The sequence below is a fragment of the Peromyscus eremicus genome, chromosome 12 (genome assembly GCF_949786415.1).
Source record: "Peromyscus eremicus chromosome 12, PerEre_H2_v1, whole genome shotgun sequence".
Classification (NCBI taxonomy): Eukaryota; Metazoa; Chordata; class Mammalia; order Rodentia; family Cricetidae; genus Peromyscus; species Peromyscus eremicus.
Genome location: NC_081428.1, coordinates 78,876,774 through 78,903,850, shown reverse-complemented (window position 1 = coordinate 78,903,850; position 27,077 = coordinate 78,876,774). Strand labels below are relative to the sequence as shown.

General features: G+C 42.1%; 1 protein-coding gene across 2 annotated transcripts in view; it reads right to left on the bottom strand.

Moving 5' to 3' along the window:
- Positions 1-181: 181 nt before the first annotated feature.
- The window catches only part of Klhl24 (kelch like family member 24), a 40,541-nt gene continuing 13,645 nt past the window's right edge, over positions 182-27,077 (bottom strand). For both annotated transcript variants that reach the window (XM_059277737.1, XM_059277738.1), the window contains exons 4-8: positions 18,789-18,973; positions 17,529-17,647; positions 12,066-12,254; positions 9,936-10,124; positions 182-6,021 (exon numbers count right to left, since the gene is read on the bottom strand). In XM_059277737.1, the coding sequence (XP_059133720.1) occupies positions 5,821-6,021; positions 9,936-10,124; positions 12,066-12,254; positions 17,529-17,647; positions 18,789-18,973 (883 nt within the window). In that variant the 3' untranslated portion in view covers positions 182-5,820. The remainder of the gene's footprint in view (positions 6,022-9,935; positions 10,125-12,065; positions 12,255-17,528; positions 17,648-18,788; positions 18,974-27,077) is intronic.

The window sequence follows — 27,077 nt, the reverse complement described above, 5'->3', positions numbered from 1 at the left end:
AACTTTAGTATTCTTGTTAGCCACCATTTCCTTTCCTCAAATCACTACTTTAGTTTATTGTTTGTGTCCTCACTTATTTTATGGTTATTCTGGTGAATATAAACATCTGATTTTCCCCTGGTCCCTTTTTTACACAATCACTTGGGTATATTAAAACAAAACAAAACTAAAACTCATCAGATTTTTGGTAAACAAAATTTAATGCAACCATATAGTCAAGTAATATTTAAAAGACATTAGATACAACTTTTAAAAATTTAAACTATGGAAGAAGTGCCATTAAACAAAAACATAAGCATTAATGTACTACAACGGAACCAAGAAGAACACAGAAAACATCCTTTTGTCATTGTGAAGATTCAAACTGAAAGCAATAGGTGTGTGGCTTTATAGTAAAGCACATTACGGTTGTTCAGTTCTGAAGGCCTTACCTCAGAGAACTCTCGAAACTCAAACTGCAGGGGGGTGACAAGGAAGAGGAAGTGCTTTCTCAAGAAAATTAAAAGAAAAAGCCCAGAGCAGAACTAATGACTAATATAAGGACATAACAGAAATAACTACACATAGTTTCTTCACTATTAGATATTTCAAATGACCTTTATGAACATAATGGGTGTTTATCTGAGAATTTTAAAAGCACCTAGGTACCAAGAGTTAAAAATGTAAACCAAGCAACAACCTCATTTAACATTCTCTTTCTGCCAAGCAACGACACACTTGGAACTCACAAACGCACTTCAGGCCAAATGGGTGTGGTGGACAGAGGCAGAAGGATTGCCGTTGCTCAAGGCCAGCCTGGCCATGTACTGAGTTCCAGGCCAGCTGGGGCTACATGAAATCGATGGACCGACCAACCAACCAATCCACAGACAAGAACCCAAACAGCCAGGTGTGGTAGCACATGCTGTCATCCAAGAACTTGGGAGATAAAGAACAACTGGAGTTCAGGAGCATCTTTAGCAAAAACAGAGTTCTAGGCCAGTCTGAGCTATATATGACCCTGACTCAAAAGGTAAAACCAACCCGGTTTCAATAACAAAAATGAAAAATAAAAACCAAACAACAAAAAAATAAAGACATGCATTACTGCATAGGAGGCAAATTTGCAGTTTATGCATGCCCAATTTTATCAGACTTAAGTGCACTGAGGAGCTTAAGGCACAGACATTCCAGCAAAACTTCTTTGGAAAGATACATAAAGTTATGACTTCACTTTTTAAAACTCAGGGTCACCTTTACCATGATGTAAGCTTAATATTTAAGGTAATTACAAAAATGTAAAAAAGTTCATATACAGTATTTGAATAGTTTTCATTAATTTTGATGTGCATGAATGTTTTGTCTGTACTATGAGTGTTTGCACATAATGTATGTGCACCGTATGTGTGCCTGGTGCCTGTGGAGGCCAGAGGGTATTGGAACCCCAGGAACTGAGTTACAGACGCTTGTGAGCCACCATGAAGGTGCTCAGACCTACCCCCAGATTCCTCCAGGAGCAGAAAGGCTAGTGTTCCTAACTGCTGAACCATCTCTCCAGCCTGCTTAAAATACAACGCTTTAAAATGTCTAAAATATTTTGAAAGCATCTCTGGCATTATCAGTTTACAATCTTGGGAGTGGCTTTTGATGCCTGGCATTAGATGTGGCTGTAAGAATAGTGAGTCCCATCTATTGCCTTACAGGTCAGCCGAACTGCTTCATTCTGGTTATGTGGTATAGTGAATTGTTTATTTACTAACAAAAATAATGGGTGAAGTGATATAATTCCAGCTTTCTACATAATGTCAAACATTCAATGATTATTTCTGACATGAGATTTCATGTGGCGAAGTCTGGCCTCAAACTGACTATGCAGCATGGCTGTCCTTGAACTCTCCTGACCCTCTAGCCCCCCACCTCCTGGGGGCTGGAATTATGGGCACACTCAGCTATGCACAACTAAGGCTACCAAGGCCAAATCATGTTAACCAGTGGTGTCTTGGACTGACTACGAAACAAGGCAGTTCTCAGGAAACCTCCAGACATGATCTTACTCCTTGGTGCCACATAAAAGTCTGGAGTATGTATCCTTTTCACATTTTTATCCAGAGATGTTAAAGGAACACACACACAGTAACTCAACTTCCTCTCTCAGTGCATGGGCTCTAAGTGATTTTTTAAAATCTACTGTCAGATGAGGAAAAAGCGGCACACACCTGGTTTGGACATGGACAAAAGTAGAAAAACAGCCTTTGTCTTTCCAAATGGGAGTCTGACAGCAGGTACATACACAGTTCCTACTCACCAGAGAATCTATCAGCTCATGAAGCACTGTCATCCTAAGTAGACCGTATGTTCAACTACGGCCATGTGTGAAGCTTCTGAACAAATTTTAGTCTAGAGTTGTCAACTGAATAGTATTTAAGAGACAACACTTTGCACACACCCCAAACGGGCAGCAGTGACAAGCTCACATCCTCCCTGAGCATTTATGTATTTTTAAACCTGATTGAAATGGAGTAAACACCTGGATCCCAATCGTCTACGAAAACAGCTACGGAAAATTCAATTCATCTGTTAGTAGAGTCAGTGGGGCTGGCGCAGAATAAAGGAGGAACTCAGGCCACCTTTTCACATACATGGAGAAGAGTTGGAAAAGAATTCAAGTTCATGAAATAATGCACACAAAACCCAAGTGTAATTTTCTGTTGATCCACAAACACACCTTCAAGTTCTTTCCAGCTGAGATGACCTCAACAGGCTCGTGTGGACTCCTCTACCAGCAGCTTGCTTTCTGACCCTTAACACTGCTGTTACACAGATCCTCATGACCAGATCTGTACTTCCAGATGAAATTATTATCCTAGAAAACTGGTCCTGGCTTCCATTTGTGCCTGCAGCACTCAGAAGGCAAAGAGTTGCCAAGAGTTTGAGGCTAGCCCAGGCTACAGAGATCCTGTCTCAACAACAAAGAGTACTCCAGAAATGTTTAAATTTAGTCTTCTGCAATTGAATAGAACACGATCAACTAATTTTTTTTTTTTATCACATCTGTTTCTGATAACGAAACTGCAAAAATCATTGGGTATTTGTGATGTATGTACACAACCATACAGTCTATATACGAACACATACACGTAACTTAGAGATGCACATAAGCATCACCTACCAAAAGAAACCCTGCCAATTATGGGAGGACAGAATGAATATGGTATGACACCAAGATGTTGATACATCCCTTTTAATATACTAATTATACCCTAAAACTAATTTTTTAAACCAGGCCTTACCACCACTATTTATCAAGAATTAGCAAACAAAGATAAGTAATAAAAGAAGTTAAAATATAAGAAAGATAAGTAATTAAAAGAAGTTAAATATCAATTGGGCAGCTTTAAAAAGTTAATTTTCTAGGACTCAAGATAATTTCTGGTGACTGTTAACATAATTTGCAACTATTCAATTTATATGGTTTTAAATTACATAAAGAAAAATTGATTTGCTTAAGCAAATTAGGATTTTTCAGCATTTTTCCAATTTACTACAATAAACACAAGGGTATATGAAAGATAAACATTACAAAATACAAGTAGATAATATTTTTACAATAGACAAAAATACTGAAATACAAATTTACTTTGAGAAAGTCTTTTATATGATGTATTTATGAATGGACACAATCTTACAAATATACATGAGAATAACAATGATGATTTGTAGAATCCTAAGCATTTACAAAACACTTTTGTTCACACACTTTACTGTTAAGAATTTCTGAATTAAAACGTTTCCATTATCTAACAAAACTATAATGCAGGTATTTACTATAAAATTACAGTACAAATACCCTCAATTGTACATACAACTGTCTTTCAATTGACAGATAATTGTTTTCTGAACTGCTTCTATAATTATCAGTTATATCGTTTAAAATTTAAAATTTATGACTTGAAAACAATTTCATAAGTGTATTTTCTAGCATTTTTCTCTCAGAATTTAGATTCTAATTAAGCATTGACTCTTAAGAAATATCTGTATTATTCTAAGATGAGGAAGAAGTTTGCCAGTGTTGGGCTTTTGATGATTACCTAAACTTTAACAGATATCTAGTAACATCATAGTCACTGACAAGGAGTATATTGTATTGTGAGAGACAGAGGTGACTGGGAAGTCACACACTGCAAACACCCGGGACGGCCTACAGATTGCAAATCGTTATCTGTCCACACACAAGTTACGAGATAATCAGTTTGCTAGTTTTAGTTCCTGCTGTACCCACTTATATTTCTAAGAAAAAACTTCGGCATTTCCCTTTGAACACTGGAAATGGGAGGTGAAAAACCTAAAAAATTTTAATAGAAATTTGAAAGTGTTGATCAATATTTTATACAATGGCTCCCAAGTAAGAGATTTCTGCTCAGCACTAACTTACAACCAAGTGGCCCCACTGAGAGGAGCGCCTCTGCTCTAGGCTATCAAGGAATCGGCGGATTGCTAGGACGAGATGCTGACTAGGCAGGGAAGAGGCACCTGAGCAAGCATCAGACCAGAAGATGAACTCACTGGGCTGGGCAGGGAGCAAACCTGTCTTGTTTTTCTTACAGCAGTACTACAAATGTCCTTTTTTTTTTTTTAAAGATTTATTTCTTTTATGTACATATGTGTGTCTATGTGAATTTATGTGCACCACATGCCTGTAGGTGCCCAGAGAAGAGAGAGGGTGTTGGGTTTCCTGGAACTAGAATTACAGGCCTTTGTGAACCATCTAATACGGGTGCTGGGAGCCAAACCAGGGTTCTCTGCAAGAGCAGTAAGTGTCCTTAAACACTGAGCCATCTCTTCAGTCCCAGTATGGTTTCTTCTGATGCACGGTCCAGATCCTGGATACAGATGTGCACCCCCTCCTGGCTCTGTAAAAGGGATTTCAACTCCTCTGTTAGTTTTAAGGGAAAAACTTCTGTAGCAGACTCACAGATGATTCATTAAATACCCTGAGTACCAAAGTGTATCACATTTTTTTTTCTTCGATAGCTATTTTAATTTTTTCCTTAGGGACTAACGTATAATTTAAATCTCCTTACTTTTATATCTTCTACTTAAGCTCACAAAAGGGATTTAATAACAGAGAACAGTCTATGAAGTCACAAAATTTGGTATTTTATGGTAACTGAATTGTTGCTACATTTTTACAATTAGGAAAGAAAACCATCTTCACTGAAATTAATCAGTATGGATAAAGTCAGTGACAGAGATGTTTAAAACTTATTTCTTCCCCTCACAATGAATTCTAAACATTCTTAATATCAGATGATTCAATCTAAACGAAGCTTCAGTCATACAATTTTTCTCTACATAACTGACAAAAAAAGAAATCAACATTCCTAAAAGACAGTTCACAAATCCCTAAGAAGTTTACAGCTGGGTATCATTTCCTACCCCACAGTTTCTCACAGATGAAGAAGTATATTCGTAGGCCAATTTTTTTTTTTTTGGAGACAAGGTCTTATTTTGTAGCCCTTGATGACCTAGAACTTGTTATGCAGATCAGGCTGGGTTCAAACTCAGAGGAATCCTCCTGCCTTTGCCTTCTGGGTGCTGGGATTAAAGGTGTGCACTACAATGCCAGGCTTTAACCACCTCATTTTAACACCCCTCACCCCAGTTACAGGAAAGGATTGATTACAGCTTCAAATATTGATATTTGGGGCAGAAAGGCATCAGGATTATTTCTTTATTTCTTTTTGTCTTTCTGCGGTACAGCACAAAGATGTGTTCTCACTTGGTAGCTTTTAAAACTTCCCTCTTGGACTGGCGTGGCTTCTCGTGTGAGGTACCCTGGGTTTAGAGCTTAAAGCATTTCTCGTTGTATCTATGGATAGTCACACAGCCGTGATACGACACTGGTCTGGGCATCGCTGCGACCCCTGTGATGATACTTGTCGCAGGGTCGTAACAGAGAATAGTGTCTGTGGCTTCTCCATTTTCCCGTCTTCCACCCAGGATATAGATCTTACCATTACACACAGACATACCGCAGTTTTCCTGTTTAACCAAACACATAAAGAAACAATTAACTATTGAAGATAAAGGATTTGACAATGAACTAAAAACACCAACAACATGCTTTAACACAGTTCAAGAAGGGGAGATCTAATATCAGCTCATCTACCTTTTGCCCAACACCTGCTACACGTGTGAGTGCTGGACATTCGCATGAACGGAGTGAGGGTACTGTTCGTAACAGCGGCCAAGGTGTGAAGGGCACGGTAGGCTGGCAAGGCTTTACATCGCTTACTGCAGTGAGAGGACGCCATTATAATTATCACAGGACCAAGGAACAGGGACACTAGTCCCTTTAGAGAGCCTTAAGTAGAAAAAATGAATGAGAAACAGTTGTTTGTTTGTTTTTTAAAGAAAGGGTTTCTTTGTGTACCCTTGGCTGTCCTGGATTTTGCTCAGACCAGGCTGGCCTGCCTCTGCCTCCCGAATGCTGGGACTAAAGGTGTGTACCACCACCGCCCGGAGAAAAACAGTTTTTAATCAAAGTAAAAAACTTCTGTTACTAGAGGTCTTGGCTGGGACACAGAAATGCCACCAATACACTTTTAGTTAATTCTATACAATGAGATCCTTAGCCAAATTGTATTTGTGTAAGTAATTATTAGGCAAAAGAAATATTCTTATAAAGAGGAGTCTTTAAAAACAAAAATACAGGGGCTGGAGAGATGGCTCGGTGGTTGGGAGCACGGAATGCTCTCCAAGAGGACCTGGGTTTGGTTCCCAGTGCCCAATACACAGCTTTCCGTAACTCCAGTTCCAGGGTATCTGACACCCTCACATAGACATACATGCAGGCAAAACACTAATGCACATAAAATAAAAACAAATAGTTAAAAAAAACCCAAATATACAGAATCTTACTAGTCTGTAGCCCAGGCTGGCCTTGAACAATCCTCCTGTCTCAGTACCCACAACAAGTGCTGAGATTACAAACTTGCTTTCATATTTCTCCTCATATAACTATTCTAAACTTTAACAACAGTTTAAATGCTTGATGTACCGAAGAAGGAAAAGAAATATTCATTACTGACTTAAAAATGCTCCCCACTTACTTAAAAAAAATTCATTAGAGATTGTGTGCCCCAGTAGGAAGGAGCACATGTGGGGTTGGAGACTGGTCAGGCTATTTACTTCATTTGTTCACTAATTCAGCAAACTACATTTTGAACATGAACATACGAAGATATAGAGGAAACGAATTGCTAATTCAACAGTATCCTAAAGAAGGCTGAATTCCAGTATAGGAAATAAACATTTAAAAATCCAGGACAGGGGCTGGAGATGGCTCAGTGCCTCAAGAGCACTGGCTGTTCTTCCAGAGGACCCACGTTCAGTTCTCAGCACCTGCACCGGGCAGTTCAACTGCCTGTTAAGTCCAGCTCCAGGAGATGTGATGCCCTCTCCTGGTCTCCAAGGGCACCTGCATCCGTGCGGCATACATTCACACAGACCCACAAATCAAATACAATCCAGAAAGAAACAAACAAACAAAACCAGTCCAGGGCAGTGGAAAGAAATGGCTTAGTGGTTAAGGGTGCTTGCTGCTATTCCAGAGGACCCAAGTTCAGTTCCCAGCAGTCATTCCAGGGGATCCAACGTTCTTTTCTCATACCTGGGGCATTCACACATATGGCATGCACACATAATTCACATTCATACTCCTAACAAACCACAAGGGGACCTGGTAGAGGGCATGTGGTTAGAAGGTGTTTCTCGCCAATCCCAACCACTTGTGTTCCATTCCGGGGTCCACACAGTGGGGTCCTGATGTTGTCCTCTGACCTCCACATGTGCTGTGCACACATACGTACACACAAACAAACATACATACACACAAACAAACATACATACACACAAACAAACATACATACACACAAACAAGTAACATTAAAAATGAACCAAAACTCCTAAGGGATCCTGGCACTGTAGTAGACAGCTGTGGGGGCAGGAGGATCCAGAGTTCAAGGCTAGGTTCAGCTACTTGAGAACCAGTCAAAAAACCAAAATCAACCAATCGACACAATTAAATAAGCAGAAACTTTGAGTACACAACTGCTATACTCAGTGTGAATACTACAAAAACTGTGGGGAAAAGGTCAGTTCTAACCGAGATAACCTGCGTTTGTTGTTGGAAGATGAGTGGAATTACAAGTACAGAGGTAGAAAAGCATCAGAGGCCGGGGGATCAACAATCCGAAACAACATGTGATCTGTACTGAAAATAAAAACACACACTTAATAATATAACTGGAACAAAGTTACAGGAAATGATATCGGAAAAACGATTAGCGGAGCATGGTGGCACACATCTTTAGTCCCAGCACTTGGGTGGCGGAGGCAGGTGGGTCTCTGTGAGTTTTGGGGCAGCCTGGGCTACACAGAGAAACCCTGTCTCAAAGAAAAGAAAAGAAAAGAAAAGAAAAGAAAAGAAAAGAAAAGAAAAGAAAAGAAAAGAAAAGAAAAGAAAAAGCAAAGCCCTTTGGCTAACAGCAAGCGGGAAAGAAAACAAAGAGGAGACACGAGAGGGTCTCGAACAAAGCAGGGAGGTTTGGGAGTTCGTTCAGTAGGTTTCCAGTCAAGGGGACATAACGAGATTTGTTTGGAGAACAACTGTAGCAAAGCGGCTTAGAGAAGCTAGACTGGAGGACAGGACTCTGAGGACAGCTCCAGTGTGTGAGCATCCCTCTTTTAGAGACTGTGAAGAAACCTAGTGAGGTGTCTAGGATGTCTGGACACAGACCAGGAGAGGAGGCAGATCCGCTGTAAGTCTGCAGCCTTGGAGCACCATGGACAGTGTCCCACAGCAGGTGGGAACAAGGGTTAGAACAAGGAGAGCCCTGAGCAGCAAATGAAGTAATTCAGAAGTCAACTGGAGTTAAGTCAGGGGAAAGAGGCTAAGCAGCACTCATTGAAGACGGAGTGGAAAAAACAAGGACTAAGAAAACAACAGGAGAGATGCCTCCTGGTGACCTTTAAGAACGTGTCTTTGGAGGCTGGGTATGCTGCACATCTTGACTCTCCGCATTCAGGAGGGAGAGGACAGTAGTTCCAAGCCAGTCAGGGCTACACAGTGAGACCTTGTCTAAAAAAAGAAAGACAGAAAGACAAAATCCAGCCAGCCAATCAAAGAAAGGAAGAAAAAGAAAGGGAGAATACATTTGCGGGGAGCAGGCTGGCTCAGAGGTAAGAGCACCTCTGCCATCTGCAGAGGGCTGCAGTTTGGTTCCCAGCACCCACATCAGGTGGCTCACAACCACCTGTAACTGAGGCTCCAGGAGAGCGGCCCCTCCTCTGGTCTCTCTGGGCACCCACATCCCCGTGCACACACTAACATGAGGAGAGACAGAATCCCAGCATCAGAAGCAGCATTTTGGTAGTCAAAGGAAGGTGAGCAGAGCCAAGAACCCGGGGCTGGACCCTTTCTGGACAGCAGAGATAAAGGGCCGCTCTGGCTTCAGGTGGAGTGTGTGGATGAGAGGCCTGAGCACAACCATCTCCTTTACAGTAAAACTAACAAGCCTCTGAACAGAGGCCCTCAGTCTGACCTCCTCTTCTGAAATAGCAAAGAGAAAATGCAGGAGAACGGAACAATATTTTGAAAAATGTGAAGGCTGAGTTTTTTCAGTCAAAAGCCTAAATACAATGGATGCTTCATGTTGGGTTGATTAAAAAGAAGCTAACCCTTGGGGCAGAGTATGGAGTTCAGTGTAGAGTGTTTACTTTAGTGTTCATGAGGTCCTGGACCGATCCCCAGCACCACAAAAGAACATAAAAGAATAAAAAACAATTCCTTGGGAGGGAGTTTAAAAATTATGAAATATTTGGAAAGTGAAATTCTAGTAAATAATCATGTCACTTATTTGCTCTTAGCTTCTGGTTGGCCTCTGTGCTGTTACCTGTCGGCTGAATGTGTTTTGTACATGCATCCAGTAGTCTTCCACAGGGTCGTAACAATACACCGCCTTGGTCAGTCCCCCAGCCACGTAGATCAGGTTGTTCAGAGACACGGCTGTTATGCACCTCTTGGCAATTGGGATAGCTGCACGAAGTAGCCAAGAATTGGTTTCTGGATCGTAAGATTGGACCTAATAATACAGAAAAATAGGGAGCAAGTTGTCTAAACAAATATGTAAATTTGCTTTAAAAATCTGTCAATATATAGAATCATGGTTAAAAATCAAATGCCATTAATTCAAAGAATTAAATGAGGTTAGTTTGATTAATAAAATTTATGAATTAAGAAAATTCTTACTTTTTGGGTGAAGGATAAAACTCCTTTGATTGAAAAAAGAGAAAATCACCAAAGAAAGGCTAATTTATTACCGTCAAGCAGAAGACAGTAACAAAATACACACAGATTATTTCCAAGAAGAATGGCCTCCAGGTTTACTAATGTACACTAAAAGTAAGTCTTACGTTTTTCTGAAATTGCTTTATGTAAGTTAATCATGTCTCCATCTGAATATAATTTTTTTTTTTTTTTTAAAGATTTATTTATTTATTATGTATACAGCATGTATGGCTGCAGGCCAGAAGAGGGCACCAGATCTCATTACAGATGGTTGTGAGCCACCATGTGGTTGCTGGGAATTGAACTCAGGACCTCTGGAAGAGCAGTCAGTGCTCTTAACCTCTGAGCCATCTCTCCAGCCCCTGAATATAATTTCTTTATGTGTTTAGGTAGTCCTTACTGATAGGAATTCCAGCCATGCCCCATGGTCCAGCATGCCCCGGCAGGACACTCAGTCATTTCGGTCACAGTCCTGTTCTATGTGGTCACATAAATTGCACGTGGCATGACCACATGATCTATGTGCATGCGTGGAGTAGCCATGTGGGCCTGTGCGCACATGTGCGGGCTGGCCCTTAAAAAGGCAGGCCCCATCCCCCCGCCCCCTTCTCCCTCATGTGTCCTTTCAGCAGGCGCGATCACATCTATCCCTTTGTCCTTGTCTTAATAAAACTCTCGTTAGTGGATTCTATCGTGTTTCACGACTTTTCCTTGCAGGGTAAGAGCGCCACTAAAAACCATCACTCACTTCAGAAGAACGAGGCAACCTTGATTTAGTATTTTTAGGTAGCTTTATCTCTTTACTGCCACCGTGCCCCCATGTGGAGTCAGAGGACAACTGGCAGAGCTGGTGCTCCCCTAGCCCAGGAGCTGGGGATTGAACTCAGATCAGCAGGTTTGGTGGTGAGCACCTTGACCATCTGATGACAGATTAACATTGAAGTAAGAAAATAAATGAATTGACTGATGAAATTCCATATCACTACCAAACCAACTAGCCATTGGATACCCTTCCTCAGAATCAACATGGCATCTCCTGAAATGCCAGGACAGCACACATTCTTCTGTCCCTGAGTTGAATGAGCTGCAGCTACTTTGGGCCATCCTCTGTTTACACTATAGAGGAAATCTTTCCTCTGCTTTTGTTCTAAAAACAAAAACCAAACTAAACCAAACCAAACAACAAAACCCAAAACACCCTTCAAAAGTTTAAGAAATGACCCAGCTGGAAGCAGAAGCAGTTTCATTAGTGCCTTGACCTTCGCTCATTCCTTTTCTGTGTTGCATTTAAATCCTGTAGACAACAGTAAAGGATTTTACTGAGATCAGCCTCATTTCAAAAAGGTTTTTTTTTTTTTTTTTGTTTGTTTTTTTGTTTTTCGAGACAGGGTTTCTCTGTGTAGCTTTGCGCCTTTCCTGGAACTCACTTGGTAGCCCAGGCTGGCCTCGAACTCACAGAGATCCGCCTGGCTCTGCCTCCCAAGTGCTGGGATTAAAGGCGTGCGCCACCACCGCCCGGCTCAAAAAGGTTTAACCACATCTGTTACACACTGCAAATTACTGGCTGTATAATGGTGTCACTGTGGCGACTTGATATTCAGTGCTTTCGCTCAGAACAGGACAGCAGACCATTTTGAAAAGATCCCTCACACTTGGTGACCTAGCTAACTATCACTCCACAGGCCATCTGTCTCCCCTTTTAAACAGCAGGGCGTTCTCTGAGCACACAGCTTACCTTATCAGAGCAAGTGTTATCATCAGGTCCTCCGCCAATCACAAACAACTTCCCGACACAGCTCGTCACTGCAGGAGAGCTCACTGCTTCCTTAAGGGGCGCAACTTCCGTCCAGCGATTTGAAAAGGAGTCGTAACACTCGACACTGCTAAGTCTGTTTTGCCCGTCATAGCCTCCGACAACATATACCTGTATGTGAAATGCAGGGAAAGAATCTTCGGGGCAAGTCTAAAATGTTGATCTGCTCACTTAAAATTAGAGGGTCCCTCTCATCTGAAGCCTCGACAGCTATGACTACAATGTTATTTAGTCGAGTTTTCTGAGACTTTTTCATTTCTCAGCAACCCTCTGACTACTGCCACTACAGAGCCTTTTCTGGTATGTTCCCTTCAGTGACATTTTAATCACACAGGCATACTGTGTATTTGTTTACCTTACTGTATATACCTGGGCTTTGTCTATGACTTGCTATGTTTTTTTTCACCTCCTTTGAAGAACAAGTTTTTACCATACCCACGGGAATAAGGTTTTTCAATTCTTGTTCACTCAGCAATGAGATATTTGGTTATAAAGTAATAAAGCTATACAACTACAACACCAGGTAAGGGTCAATAGTGTGAGCTCTCTGAAGGCAAGGCCCATCTTTTAGTACCAAGAGCAGCTAGAAAAACACCTGAGACACAGTGAATTCAAAGAGCTTTCTCAACATTTTCCATGAACAGTGGTGGGGCAATACCTTTATATGACAGCCAAAGCCATAAACAAGACATTTAGTGAATGGCTTACATGCAAACAATCCTTTGTGCATCATGGATATATCAGAATTATTATTATTATTTCTGAGACAGGGTTTCCTCTGTAGCCCTGACTGTCCTGGAACTTGCTCTGTAGACCAGGCTGGCCTCAAACTCAGAGATCTACCTGCCTCTGCCTCCCCAGCGTTGGGATTGAACAGGTGCGCCGCCGCCACATGGCTATATAAGAAACTTTTAATCAAGCTTTCCAGTTTCATAGCCACATTTCTTTTAATGGACGATAATTATCATCAACTCCTTTTGCCACATCTAACTAACTGTGAAGGTCAATGGGTCTTCCGTAGGATCTCTCATGCCTGCCCTTCCTGCTGCTTTCCATCATCACCAAAGGTAACGTGCCCGAGGGTCACATCATTTCACAGCTCCCATAATCACATTCTATCTTTCTTAAACACCATCAATCCTTTTACAGGTCATCAATGAATGTTAAACTTCACACCTTGTGACTTAAATCACCCATAATTTATCCCTCCGTGTGCTTTTGTATATCCACAGCAGCCAACACCACTTCTAGTGCCCATTTCTCAAGTGTAATGTGTCTTGTTCCAAGCAAACAAACCAACATGGTGCCAGAGAGACGGCTCAGCAGTCAGGAGCGCCTGTGGAGGACCCGGGTTCTATTCCCAGCATCCCAGCAGTCAAGAGCGCCTGTGGAGGACCCGGGTTCTATTCCCAGCACCCACACAGGGTAATTTCAGCTTTAGGGGATCTGACACCATTTTCTGGCCTTCAAGGGCACAGACATGTGCATACATTCAACAAAAAACACTCAACACAAACACACACAAATAATTCTTTAATTTAAAAACTGTAAATAATAATATAGAACATCGTCACATAATCTTTTTTGTGATTTCTGAGACAAGGCCTCACTCTATAACATAGGCTGGCCTTAAACTTGTGGCAATCCTCCTGCTTCAGCCTTCCAAGTCTGTGTCAAGTCTCACCTGACAACACCTGACACATAGTTCAACTTTGGAGGTTAAATATGATCTACTCTACACACATATGTAAACAACAGACGCACACCATGAACACTGACGTTAAGATGCTTCTGGACTAAGAAAATCTGAGTTTCTGCTGCTGCATTACTTCTTTCTAAATGTGTAAGGTTTCTGAGGTATTTTTTTCTGGGGGCGGGACTTCACTACTATGAAGCCCAAGCTGGTCTTAAATTTGCTATTCTCCTGCCTCAGCATCTGGGATTAGAGGCATATGCCACAAAGCCAGACTCATATTAAATATTCCTTAATAATTATTTCCTTTTCTAAGATGCTTCATTCTACGGCATCCTAAGTTTCTCTGTAGATTTATTTAAGATTGATGTGTTTTGTATGGATGCTTGTCATAGCATGTGCGCCTGCTGCCCAGAGGCTGAGAGGGCACTGGATCCCCTGGAACTGGAGCTATAGTTGTGAGCGGCCATGTGGGTGCAGAGAACTGAATCCAGGCCGTCTGCAAAAGCAGCCAGTGCTTCTGACTGCTGAGCCATTTCTCCAGCTCCTATAACAGTGTTTATAAATGTAAATAATTTCACAGGTCTGAATTTAGCCTTATTCTAATTTTCAGAATAGTTCCCATGAGCTGTGTACTTGCTGTGTACGAGATGAAATATGTTTTTAAAAATACAGTCCTTCTAAGCTTTGAACTATTTTTTGTTGTTGTTGGAGATAGGATTTCAGACAGCTTAGCTGCTCTCTGACTCTTCATCCTCCTGCCTCAGGTGGAGACAGCAGAACAGAAGTGTGCTACCATGTTTGTTTGCTTATTTATTTATTTAACGAGATGGTCCTGCTACATAGCCCAAAGTGGCCTTGAACTTGACATCATCCTGCCTCAGCTTCCCAAGAGCTAGGATTCTATGGGCCACAATGACCAGCTTGCTTTGGTTACCATCACATCAAACAACCTAACGTTTGTCAAGTAAATTAAGAGTTCACTCACATATGGATTTTGAGACAGCATTCCTTTTTATTTGCCTTTTATGTATGGCTTAAATAATTAGAAATTATTTTTGTTATACTTCATTTGTAATCTCTTATTTTAGCACCGACTTCTCCAGCAATACTTTGTATTTTTTAAAATTTATTTATCGTGTGCACGCACTCCACTGTGTTATACGTGGAAGTCAGAGGACAAGCTCTGAGAGTAAGTGTCCTCCTTCCACGGTGTGCATCTCCGAGAGAAAGCTCAGGTGTCAGGCTTGGCCACAAGCACTTCTACCCACTGAGCCATCTTGCCGGCCTGTTTTGTCCTTAGAAAGAAAATTACTATCATGTGTCTGGTGCTTGTGTGGAAGTGAGAGGACAACTTTCTGGAGGTGGATCTCTCTTTCCACTGTAGTATCTGGTATGTCTGTATAGGTCAGAGGTCAAGCTTGAGTGCCAGTCGGAGCCATCTACATTTTTAGAAACAGGGTCTCATTGTCTTCCATTGTGTATGCCAGACTGGTTGCCCAGGAGCTTCCAGGAATTCCCCGGTCTTTACTACCCAGTTTGACACAGGAGCACTAGATTACATGTGTGCTCCTGCTCCTGGTTTTATGTAGGTTCTTTGGATTTGAACTCTGATCCTCACACTTGTGTGGCAAATGCTTTACCCCCACTGAGCTGAAATGACTGTTTCTTTTAAAGGATACTGGAGTGGGGTGCATGAATGCCATTCCAGTACTTTAGAGCTGGTGGAAGGAGAATCAAGAGTTAAGTCATCCTCAGTTATGGAGCTGGAAGTCAGCCCACGCTTCATGAGATCCATGACCAAAAACAGGGGCTGGACAGACGGCTATTCAGTTACGAGCACATTCTACTCTTGCGGAGCCTGGAGTTTGAATCCCAGCCCTCACATTGGGTGCCTCACAACTGCCAGGAACTCAATTCCAGGGGATTCAATGCCATCTTCTGCCCTCCACAGGCACCTACACACATGTGGCAATCATATACACACATCTCAAACAAGATATTGACCTTCATTTAAAAATATTTTTAATTCCTTTAACGATACAACATTTTTTCCTTGTGTATATTCATTGTATATAAGGATACTTTTATGTAAGTGTATAATATACATTGGGCTTAAGATTCCCATGCTCTCCTCTGCTGTTATTTTCTTTTATTTTTTTGAGAGAGAGGTACAGTCCAAGCTTGCCCCAAACTTGCTATATATAGGCCAGGCTGGTTTAACTTTTGATCTCTCTGCCTCTGCCTTGCAAGCACTGGGGTTACAGGCGTGTATCACTGTGTCCAACTAAGCAACAGCTTTGGAACTGTTCAAGGACCTCTAGTGTTCCATACTATGAAGGTTTCAGGACGCCTCTGTGGGGACAGGGCGAAGGAGAGGCTGAGAGGGAGGCCACCAGGGCAACCACTCTGATTGGACTAAGTTCTGGTTTTCCACTGGTGGCTCTGAAACGTGTCCCAGTGGAGCCTAAGATAGCACATCTTCTCAGAAAGGGGTGCCACAGGCCAAGGGGAGACTCATTTCACTTCATTTGAGGTGTTTCAGACAAGGTGATAAAGACGGCATTGGGGAATGGCTAACAGTTCCACATTCCTCAGGAACAAGCGGAGCTTCTCTATCTGTTTAATGTTAAAAAGTGAGTGCAGTGCTTTAAGAGGAGGCACTCAGGGGGCAGAGGCAGGTGGATTTCTATGAGTTCCAGGCCTGCCAGGGATACACAGTGAGCTGCCTTAAAAAAAAAAAAAAAAGTCCCAAACCACTAACTCACAGACCAGTTTCAGATTAAATAATGGTAGTTAATGTTCAGAACCCAAATTGTAAAAAAAAAAAATTTGAGACACAGTATTAGTGTGTAGCTGAGGCTGGCCTGGAACTTGTGACAGACCTGACTTGGGCCCCCAAGAGCCAGGATTACAGGTGGAGCATCCTGTTTGGCATCCAGTTGCATCATTTTAATACGTTTGTTAGCTGTAGTCTATAATAGATATCCTAGAAAACATGTTGGTGAAGGGGCTGAGGAAATGGTTCAGCAAGTAAGAGTATAAGGATCTGAGTTCAAATCCCCAACACCCACATAAAAACAAGACAATGTCCTGTAACAGCAGTGCTGTAGGGGATGGGGCTTGTGGTTGGCACCCTGCCTCAAGGGAGTAAGGTGAAGTTTAAGAACAGGACATGTGACATCCTCCCCTGGCCTCCACGTATCACGTGTGTGAACCTGAAAATTTACACATGCATCACACACACACACACACACACACACACACACACACACACACACACGCAGAGCATGCTGGAGAGTTTTATCTCCTCTTTCACAAATAAAGAAGGCTAAATAATACCACTTAAACTAAAACCTTTTTCTGCTTGATTGCCAAAGTCAGTAAAAGGGAAGGAGCTGTGTGGACTAGACACCGGCCTGGTTTGTATCAGACACGCCTTTCCAGTTCTTCTTCAGATTTGGATTCCAGTGTGTGAGAAATGTGCTGTACTGCCACAAATTTGAAATCGGGAGAACAAAATATCTATTCAAAAAGTACAGTGTCATATTGTTTGTGTCTTTAGTTTATCTTGGTTAGGAATGGAAGGAAATACCACTTGAAGCCAAAACACCCAGAGGGAAGTGCAAGCCACAGCTGTGGCATTTCTTTTGGACATATCCCAGCAGTAGTAATAAAGCCGTTTCTCTTACTTTACCAAGGAGGACAGCCATTTTGTGGCGCCATCTGCCTTTATTTAGAGACGCAACTCTGATCCAGATATTTAGCTGTGAGTTATAAATCCAGACATCGCGGCTGTTGATTCTTCCACCTTCAAATGTAAAACAGTGCACATTCAGCAACGTCACTAAACATGACCAAGAGATCTATGCCACTAACACATAGGTAAACAAAGCAGAATTGACCCATTCAATCTGAGAGGTTCAGAACTAGCTCAACCAATAAAGGAGGAACCCTCCAGCTTAATGGAAATGGTCACACAGAGCAGGTTTAAATCCTGTCAGCTATTACCTTGAGAAATAATGACCATAAGCTCCATAAGGATAAGACAGACAGTGAGTTTTACAAATCAGGCATCGGATAACTACAAACAGCACGACTATTTTAAAGACCATACAAAATCAGGTATATGTTGTAGTGCCATTCACTGGGTAGTAAAATAATCTGCAAGGCTAATTAAGTTATTTGTCAGTCATCAGGCTTCAAATCACAGATACTAGATATACTTTTTGAAAATATGTCATTTTTTTCTGAATTTTAGGACATCACACATAGTAAATATGTTCAACTCAAGGATTTTATAGAAAAATTTTAATTGATTTAACTTTGGGAGAAAATTTCAGAAAACAGGCAAATTAAACATGTGAGTACTTCTGACTCAATTGTTTACAGAGATCCTTTAAAACCCAAAGGGATAAAGTTAAACCATAATTAGGCTGGAGAGGTGGCTCCACGGTCTGAACGGCTGCCCCTCTCTCTTCCAGAGGACCTGAGTGTTCCCAGCAACCCCATGAGCTTACAGCTGCCTATAACTTCAGCTCCAGAGCTGATGACCTCTTTTGGCCTCTGCAGGCACTTCTATGCTCTCCTACATGCACGCACGTGCACTCGTGTGTACTTGTATACACACACACAAACACACACAGAAAACACTTAAATATGCTCGAGTGCACACAGACACACACACACACACACACACACACACACACACAGTTAAAATACATATACTCTAAGCATATGTAAAAGCATTTCAAATACCACGACCAAAAGCATTTTCTGGTTGATCTTTTGTAAATCATTCTGGTTTTCAAGGGCAAAAGGTCTTTTCAGTTTTGTATAAATTAGTTGGCCTGAAATATCCATTTCACACTCAACAAAATAGTATTATTTTTAAAACAGTCAATCTGTACCTAAATCAAAAACAGTAGCTACTGTAATAATTTTTTATTTACCTGAAACAAGAATATCATTCCTTAGTGCACAGACAGCATACTCTGATTTGGTAAATTCTGGAAGCTTGGCCAAGGACTTCCATTCTCCTGTTACTGGATCATAGCACTCAGTGTATGGAAGATTAAATCCTCCAACTCGTTCACAGCCTCCAACCACAACGATCACCTCTGAATAGCCAGTAGACCTAAAATAATTATTGTTAAGAATGCAAAGATAATTGTAATACATTAAAATATATTCAAGATTGTTCAAAGCCCTAACAACAAATAATATACCATGATAGGCAGTTTATTCTTTCAGATGTGTCAAACAATATAGGCTGGCAGTTATTTATTTTGAGAACATTTATTAGTGACATCATTACCCCACAGAAAATATCTATAAGGATTTTTCAGGTTTACATGCATGTTTTCCTGCCTCTGTGTGTGTGTGTGTGTGTGTGTGCGTGTGTGCGCGCGCGCCTACAGGGGTCAGAGGACAACGATGGTATTGGATACCCTGGACTGGAGGCAGGGATGGCTGAGAGTGTGGGTGCCATGAACCAAACCCAGGGCCTTAACCAATGAGCCATCTCTCCAACCTGTCCCTGCCATTAAACTTACTTTTCTTCCCCTTAAAGACAGTCTTGATATATAACCCAGGTTGGCTTAAAGGTCATGATTCTCCTGAGAATACAAGCAAGTGATGGACGTGATTACAGACACCAAACCTGGATTTCTGGTTAGTTTGTTGATTTGGAGACAGGGTCTCACTATGTAGCCCAGGCTGGCCTTGAACAGAGCTGCAGTCTCTGTCTCATGGGTGCCGAGATTAAAGGCAAGGGTCACCACACTGACTTTACAGGTTTTGACTTCTGAAGCCTTGTTACAGCACTAGGGTCTGAAACCAGGTCGTTGGGCTTCCAACGCAAGAACTCTACCATGTTTCATTGTTGCTAATTCTAAAGTAAATCCACAGTGTACATACTTTAGAGTATTTCTTCAGAATAAGTTATTTTATGTGCAAGGTATTCATGTCGTCCAGCTAGGGATAATGAGATAAAACAAAATTTAAAAATATCTGTAAGTAAAACCATTGCAACACCCATGAATGATGCACTGGTTAAAAATGGAGGTATGGGACTTAAGCCTTACAGGACAGAACAGTTCTTGGGTCTGTAAGATATGACATCATCAGCTGGGTGGCGGTGGCACTCGCCTTTGATCCCAGCACTCGGGAGGCAGAGGTAGCCTGGTCTACAGAGCAAGATCCAGGACAGGCACCAAAACTACACGGAGAAACCGTCTTGAAAAAACCAAAAAGAAAAAAAAGAAAAAAAAATATTTATGACATCATCAATTCACTGTGTTATCTAAAGAAAGACAGTATTGGCCAGCCCCAGAATAAATAAAAGAATAAATCATAATCACAGAAGTATTTGCTGCACCCATTCAAGTTACTGTCTTAGCAATACTGACTTGAACACTGCTAGTTTTGGGCAAGAAAATTTTTATGTTGGGTGAGAATTTCTCAAGCTACCAGCTCTACCAACTTCCTGTAGCGACCTGACAGAACAAAGCTGAGCAGGCGGCCTTAACACATTAACCTGCCTGCTGGCTCTCCTCTCTTCTCTTTGTGTGGTACTGGCTTTGAACCCAGGCCCTGTCCATTTGGGCAAGCATTTGGCCACTGACCTAACTGTTCAGCCTTATTAGTTTTTTTAAGACAGGGTCTCACTATTGTTGCTTAGGCTGGCCTTGAGGCCTTAAGGTTGTGACCCTCTGGTTTCAGCCAGACTAGAAGATAAGCGAGTTAATCAGTTTTTCGTAGTTAACATTGGATCCATCCCTACAGACAATCTAATCTACTTATTTTCTAAACCTGGCGAGGACATAGTACTGAGTCTGTGTGCCAGGGCCCTCGGCTGGTGGCTGCACCAGGCAGGCGGCTTTTATAAGGAAACAGATGTAGTGACCAAGACTCAAAATGTTTACTTTTTAAAAGCAGCAATTATTTTAAAATTTATCATTGGGAACTAACAATAGATAAGCTTAAATACTAAGCTACACGATGCTCATGTTACTTAGAAGTTAAAAAGTTCAGCCAGGCAGTGGAGGTGCCCCAGCACTCAGGAGGCAGAGGCAGAAGGCTCAGAGGGGACCAGGGCTAGAGTGAGGCTCTGCTTAAAAAACAACATATAAATGGACATGAGGTCAAAGTGCCTAATAACAAAGAGCTGCTCCTGGCCTTGATCAAGGAAGCATCTTGCAGTGGGTGGTGGTTAACACACAGATTTGTATCTGGTTAACGTGCTGGGAAAAAGTGACTACTAAGTGCAGTCCCCTGAATGAGATCATCATCATCCCCTTCCAAGGCTCAGAGAACACCACAGAAGGACAGGAAAGAATCAGGAGCTGGAGGATGGGAAGAGTGCTATGCAGCATTATTTTCTGGATATGCCACGCTGTAACAATCCTGAACACACAGCGGGCTGTGGTTACCTGGGCAAGACTGGACCCTTCAACACTCCACCGTGGATGGAGGAGGGGCTCACAAGGCTCCCTCCTTCCCTGGATTGCTACTGGCAGTTAATGGTGGTCAGAGGAGGGAAAGTCATTTTCTTCAGCAGTATAGTTGAAGTTGCCCAAGTGCCAGTAGATTGCCCCTCCCACCCCAGGACATGACAGTGGAGGGGCTGCTTGGGAAGAGGGTCAGCAGAAACGGGAGAGGGGAAGAGCAGGCAACAGGGTAGTGGATCACAATACACAACATAAACACATGAACTTGTCAAATAATAATAAAACACAGAGACAACAGGGCCAGGGCAATAACTTAGTGGCAGAGTACATAGCTAGCATGTGGGAAGCCCTGGGGTCTCTCTTTAGTTCCCCCCCAATAATAATAAAAATAGAAGAAAAAATGCTTTATTCAAGAGTGTAATCCCTGGGAGGTAAGAATATGGATAAGGCTGTTTTGTTTTTCCCCTTTTCTTTTCCTAAGTTTTCTCCAACTGGTATAAATCCACTTCCTACCCTACAGTAGTTTAAGAAAAACAAAAGAAAAATATCACATCACATCTTGTAGGTGGCACATGTACTCACAGAATAGCATTAGAGAAACTAGGACTGTTATACACACAGGCTTTTCTCTTCAACGAATGTGCAAGGGAGGAGTGGATGTTGTTTATAACCTGGTGTCTTCTACTATTATGTAGAGCCAGGCTTCACCAGAATCTTCCAGACTCCCAAGCATGGTTTCTCAGTCAATAGAACCCATTCTCTTTTGTTTTTTTGGAAGGGGTGAGGTCCAAGATAGGGTTTCTTTGTGTAGCCCTAGCTGTCCCGGAACTCGGTCAGCAGATCAGGCTGGCCTTGAACTCACAGAGTGGCCTGCCTCTGCCACTCAAGTGCTGGGATTAAAGGTGTATACCACCACCATGAGCTGAACCCATTCCTATGAAAGAGGTTCCATTTACTTTGCAAGAGAGTTACTATTATGCTTATTACAAACCCCTCCTCCCTAGACCCTTATCCTGAGCACTGTCAGTCAATAGAACACATTCTTGTGCAAGAGCTCACATGTACTTTGCAAAGGAGTGATACGGTCATGCCTTAAGTTTTGTTGTGATAACTGTCACACGGCAACTTCTTTCCAACGTTGTACTGTGCTTAAATATGTCAAAAATAAACTGCTTGGGGTAAGATTCCTTGAACCTGCCCAGCTAACCATGCCTTTCTTGCCTCTTGGGCTTGTTCTTCTCCTGGCAGCAGAGCTTGAAGAGACTCACCCCCACATCACCTTGCTATCAATGGCCACCACTGGTTGTCTCCTCAGCCTAACATGGGGTGAGGCTTTCAGTCAACACCTTTCTGCTTGGTGAGTATACTCCCATGTGGCCACAATGTTGTTCCATGTCTTAAAGTTCATTCTGAGTGACTGAACCAGTAATACACAAATGCAAACCCTGTGAGTTGTTGTTTTACGTCTCTATCATTCTACGTTATCAATATTTATCAATAAAGATGCTGGGGTGAAAACCTGCTAGCTCAGAGAGGCAGAGAGAGCACCCAGCTGCTTCCTCCTCCTCCACCACCATCTCAGAAAGAGAGCTTTCTCCAAGGACATCTTTCACAAAAACTCTCTCAACTGGATGTCCCTCCCTTCTACTTCCTGTGCATCCGTGGTGTGTGTGTCCGTCACCCAACCTCCTGACTTCCTTCCATTCTCTATGTTTTTTTCCTGTTAACTAGTTGCTTGCTCCACCTCTTGACCTATGGAAGACTTTATTTAATCCTGTTTACAATATTTAAGCAGAAAGCTCTTAGATTAAAGGCATGTGCTAGGGCTGAGCCACACCACAGTTAGAAGCAGGTTCCTCCAGTAAACAATGAAATCTCAGGGTTCACAGTGTGATCAAATGTCCTGCAACAGTGAGTGGCCATGGTCACTGAAATGAGAGCAAATGAGGCAGCCATGCAGAAGAGCAGAAGCGGGAGGCGGGGAGATGGCATTGAGTGGTTTCTGAGGCCTTTCAGAGTTGTTTTTGTTTTGTTTTGTTTTGTTTTAATGAACTGTTCAAGTTTTGCCTTTAGGCTCTACAAGATGCAGATTCCAGTATCATGTTAACACATTTCTCTTTTGTACTTAAGTTGATGAGCTGGTTTCTATAACTTGCAACCAGAATTCTGATACATTAGAGGTTCAATGGATTTCAGGAAAAGAGTAAAAATGGCTTTCGATTCAGGAAAAGATTCTTAAGGGGAAAAAGGTTTATTTTTATTTTTATGGGTATGAGTGTTTTGCCTTCATATACTTATGTACATCATGTGCATGCCTGGTGCCATGGAGGTCAGAAGGTTATGGGTCCCCTGAAACTGGTGTTACAGATGGTTCTGAGTCACCATGTGGGTGCTGGGACCCAAACCTGGGGATCCCTGTTAAGAAGCAGCAAAAAGCATCTCTCTATCCCCGCAGGAAAAAATTATTGCTTGCTTATTTATTTATTTATTTATTTATTTATTTATTTATTTGAGAAAGGGTCTCATTGTGTAGCTCTGACTAACCTGGGACTTGCTATATAGATCAGGTACTTATTTATTTATTTATTTATTTATTTATTTATTTATTTGAGAAAGGGTCTCACTGTGTAGCTCTGATTAACCTGGGCCTTGCTATGTAGACCAGGTTGTCCTAGAACTCAGAGATCCACCTCCCTCTGCCTCCCAAGTGCTGGGTTTAGAGGCGTGCATCACAATGCCTGGCTAGGAAAGACTCTTAACCTTACACTTGAAATGAAAATCAGACCTGTGAAATGTGACTCTCCCTTTCCAGAGCAGCAAAGACGCTGGCAATGAACTGGTCATGGTGCCAGACACCTGCAATGCCAGCAGTCGGGAGGTCACGGCAGGGTCACAGGTTCAAGACCCCCTTCAACAACCTAGTTTGAGGCTAGCTTGGATCATGTGATATCCTGCCCTCAGAAAAACAAACTAGGTTGGCAAAGGAGTACAGAAATGTGGTATTTTTGTTTCTGATGAGAGTATAAACTGGAAGACAAATTTTATTACCTGTAAAAATTTATATTGTATGTAGCTAGGCATGGTGGTGGCACACGCCTTTAATCCCAGCTCTTGGGAGGCAGAGGCAGGTGGATCTCTGTGAGTTCAAGGCCAGCCTGGTCTAGAAAGCGAGTTCCAGGACAGGCTCCAAAGCTACACAGAGAAACCCTGTCTTGAAAAACCCAAACAAAACATTAATGTTGTCTAGCTGGTATGACTAAGCAGTTCCTCTCTCAGCAGCTTCAGCCATCAATCAATTAATCTTTATGTAGGCAAAAGCACATGTGATCACAGCAGCTACTGACCATTATTTACAATAGCATAACCAAACCAAACCCACCTAAAAGAACCCGGCAGTCTAAATATCCATCATGAAAAGGTAGGTTAGGACTAGTAAAGGTGCTTGCTGCCAAGGGCCAGATAGACTGACTCTGATTCCCTAGAACTGACTTCCACAGTGTACCCATGGCGCATGAAAACACACAAATACATGAAGCCTTAAAAAAACCCTACATAAACATTTACAGCCACCTACTCATACTAGCCAAGAGGTAGAAACAATCAAGTGCCCATTAACAGACGATTGGTAAATACAACAGGAAAACTATGAGCCAAGAGTCCGGCGCCTACCTTCAGCATAGGTAGGCAGAGATAGGCAGATCTCTGGAGGCCAGCCTGGTTTACATAGCAAATTCCAGAACAGCCAGGGCTACACAAGGAGATCTTTTCTCAATAAAATAAAACAAAGCAACAGCAAAGCCTAAACAGTGGCCAATCCGTAAGTAGAAAACTATTCAACTGCCGCTCAGAAGGACAGAGTATGGAGGTGGCTGGAGAGACGGTTCAGTGCTTCAGAGCACACAGTGGTTTTGCAGAGGACAGTGGTTCAGTTCCCAGTACTTCTGTCAGGCTACTCAAGTGCCTGTAACTCCAGCTCTAGGAATACAACATCCTCTCTAGCCTCTGTGGGCACTATACTCACATGTGTGCATCCACAGACAGACAGACAGACAGACACACACACATACTCCATTTTAAAGAATTAAAAGTAAAATCTTTGAGAACAACTTAGGAAGCTTCTCTAATAACACAAAGGGGAAAGATCTGTATGTCATATATAACAATTTCAAAGTTTTACAGCTCAGTGGTAGAGCATTTGCCTAGCATGAGTGAGGCCCTAGGTTAAACCTCCAGGATTGCCAATTTAAAAAAAAAAAAAAAAAGGAAACCAAGCAAATCTTAAGGTAAGAAACTGTAAGTGCAGTAGTGTGCCATCTGTACAGAAAGCCAGGGAGAATATTTCTAAAAGAAGTTAAAACTGCTAACAGACATCCTTTGAAGAGGTACCTCAAGAATTGCCACTGGGCGGCGGTGGTGCACGCCTTTAATCCCAGCACTCGGGAGGCAGAGGCAGGTGGATCTCTGTGAGTTCGAGGCCAGCCTGGTCTACAGATCAAGTTCCAGGACAGGCACCAAAACAACACAGAAAAACCCTGTCTTGAAAAACCAAAAAAATTGCCTAAGGGTCAGGTGTGAGGGAAACACACAATGAATATTTTATGTAAAGTGCCTGACTTTAAAGCAGCTAAACATGTCATATGACATGCCACGTGAACCTTATGTCCAGCCACGTGGGAGAATAAGACTCACTGGAACAGTTACTCAGAGCACCAAGGTCAGAGCTGGCTCTGCTGCCTACTTCCGTGGTCACAACAAGTCAGTGCCACAGCTGTACTGCTGTACTGCCTGTAAAATGAATGGACTTACTAAGTCATCATTACATCTTAGTGTCTCTCCTCTCTCTCCTCTCTCTCTCTCTCTCTCTCTCTCTCTCTCTCTCTCTCTCTCTCTCTCTCTCTCACACACACACACACACACACACACACACTTACTTTTTGGAGGGTCTCATATAGCCCAGTATAGCTTTGAACTTGCTATGTAGCTGAAGAAGGCCTTGAACTCTTCATCTTCTTGCCTCTACCTCTCAAGTACTGGGAAAATAGGTGTGCATTGTTAGGTTGCCCAAGCTCCAGCAAGTACATGTAGAGGAAACCATAAAATGCCCAGCAAAAATCCTATTTCTTAAGGAAATAATATATTCATAACTTCCTTATTCCTGAGAACTTAAGCTTTGTCCTCATTATAATAATTATGTTCCCATGGTCATCATGAAGTAACTGCCTCATCAGTAAGACGGGACAGACAGAGGCCAGGTATGATGGCACACACCTTTAATTCCAGTAATTGGGAAGTGAGGTGGAGGCACTTTTGAGTTCAAGGACAGCCTGTGCTACACAAGGAGACCCTGTCTCATTAACAAAAGAGGGGTGGTGTTAGGGAACATTCGGAGAAATACCTATGTAATTTTCTTAAAAAAACAAAAACAAAAACAAAAAAAAACCCAGTATTTTCTTTATAAAAAAACACAGGGGCTAGAGAGAGGACCCAGTGGTTAAGAGCACTGGCTGTTCTTCCAGGGGACTGAGTTTGGTTCCAGCACCCATCTGTGAGTCCGGTTCTAGGGGATCCAGTGTGCTCTCCTGACCTCTGCAGGTACCAGGCGCACACATGTGCACTTACATACGCAGGCAAGACACTCACACCCATAAAACAAAAATAATAAAAAAATCAGGGGCTGGAGATATGGCTCAACAGCTAAGAGCACCTGCTGCTCGTCCAGAAGACCTGGGTTCGATTCCCAGCACTGACATGGCGGCTCACATGGGTCTGTAATTGCAGTTCCAGGGGATC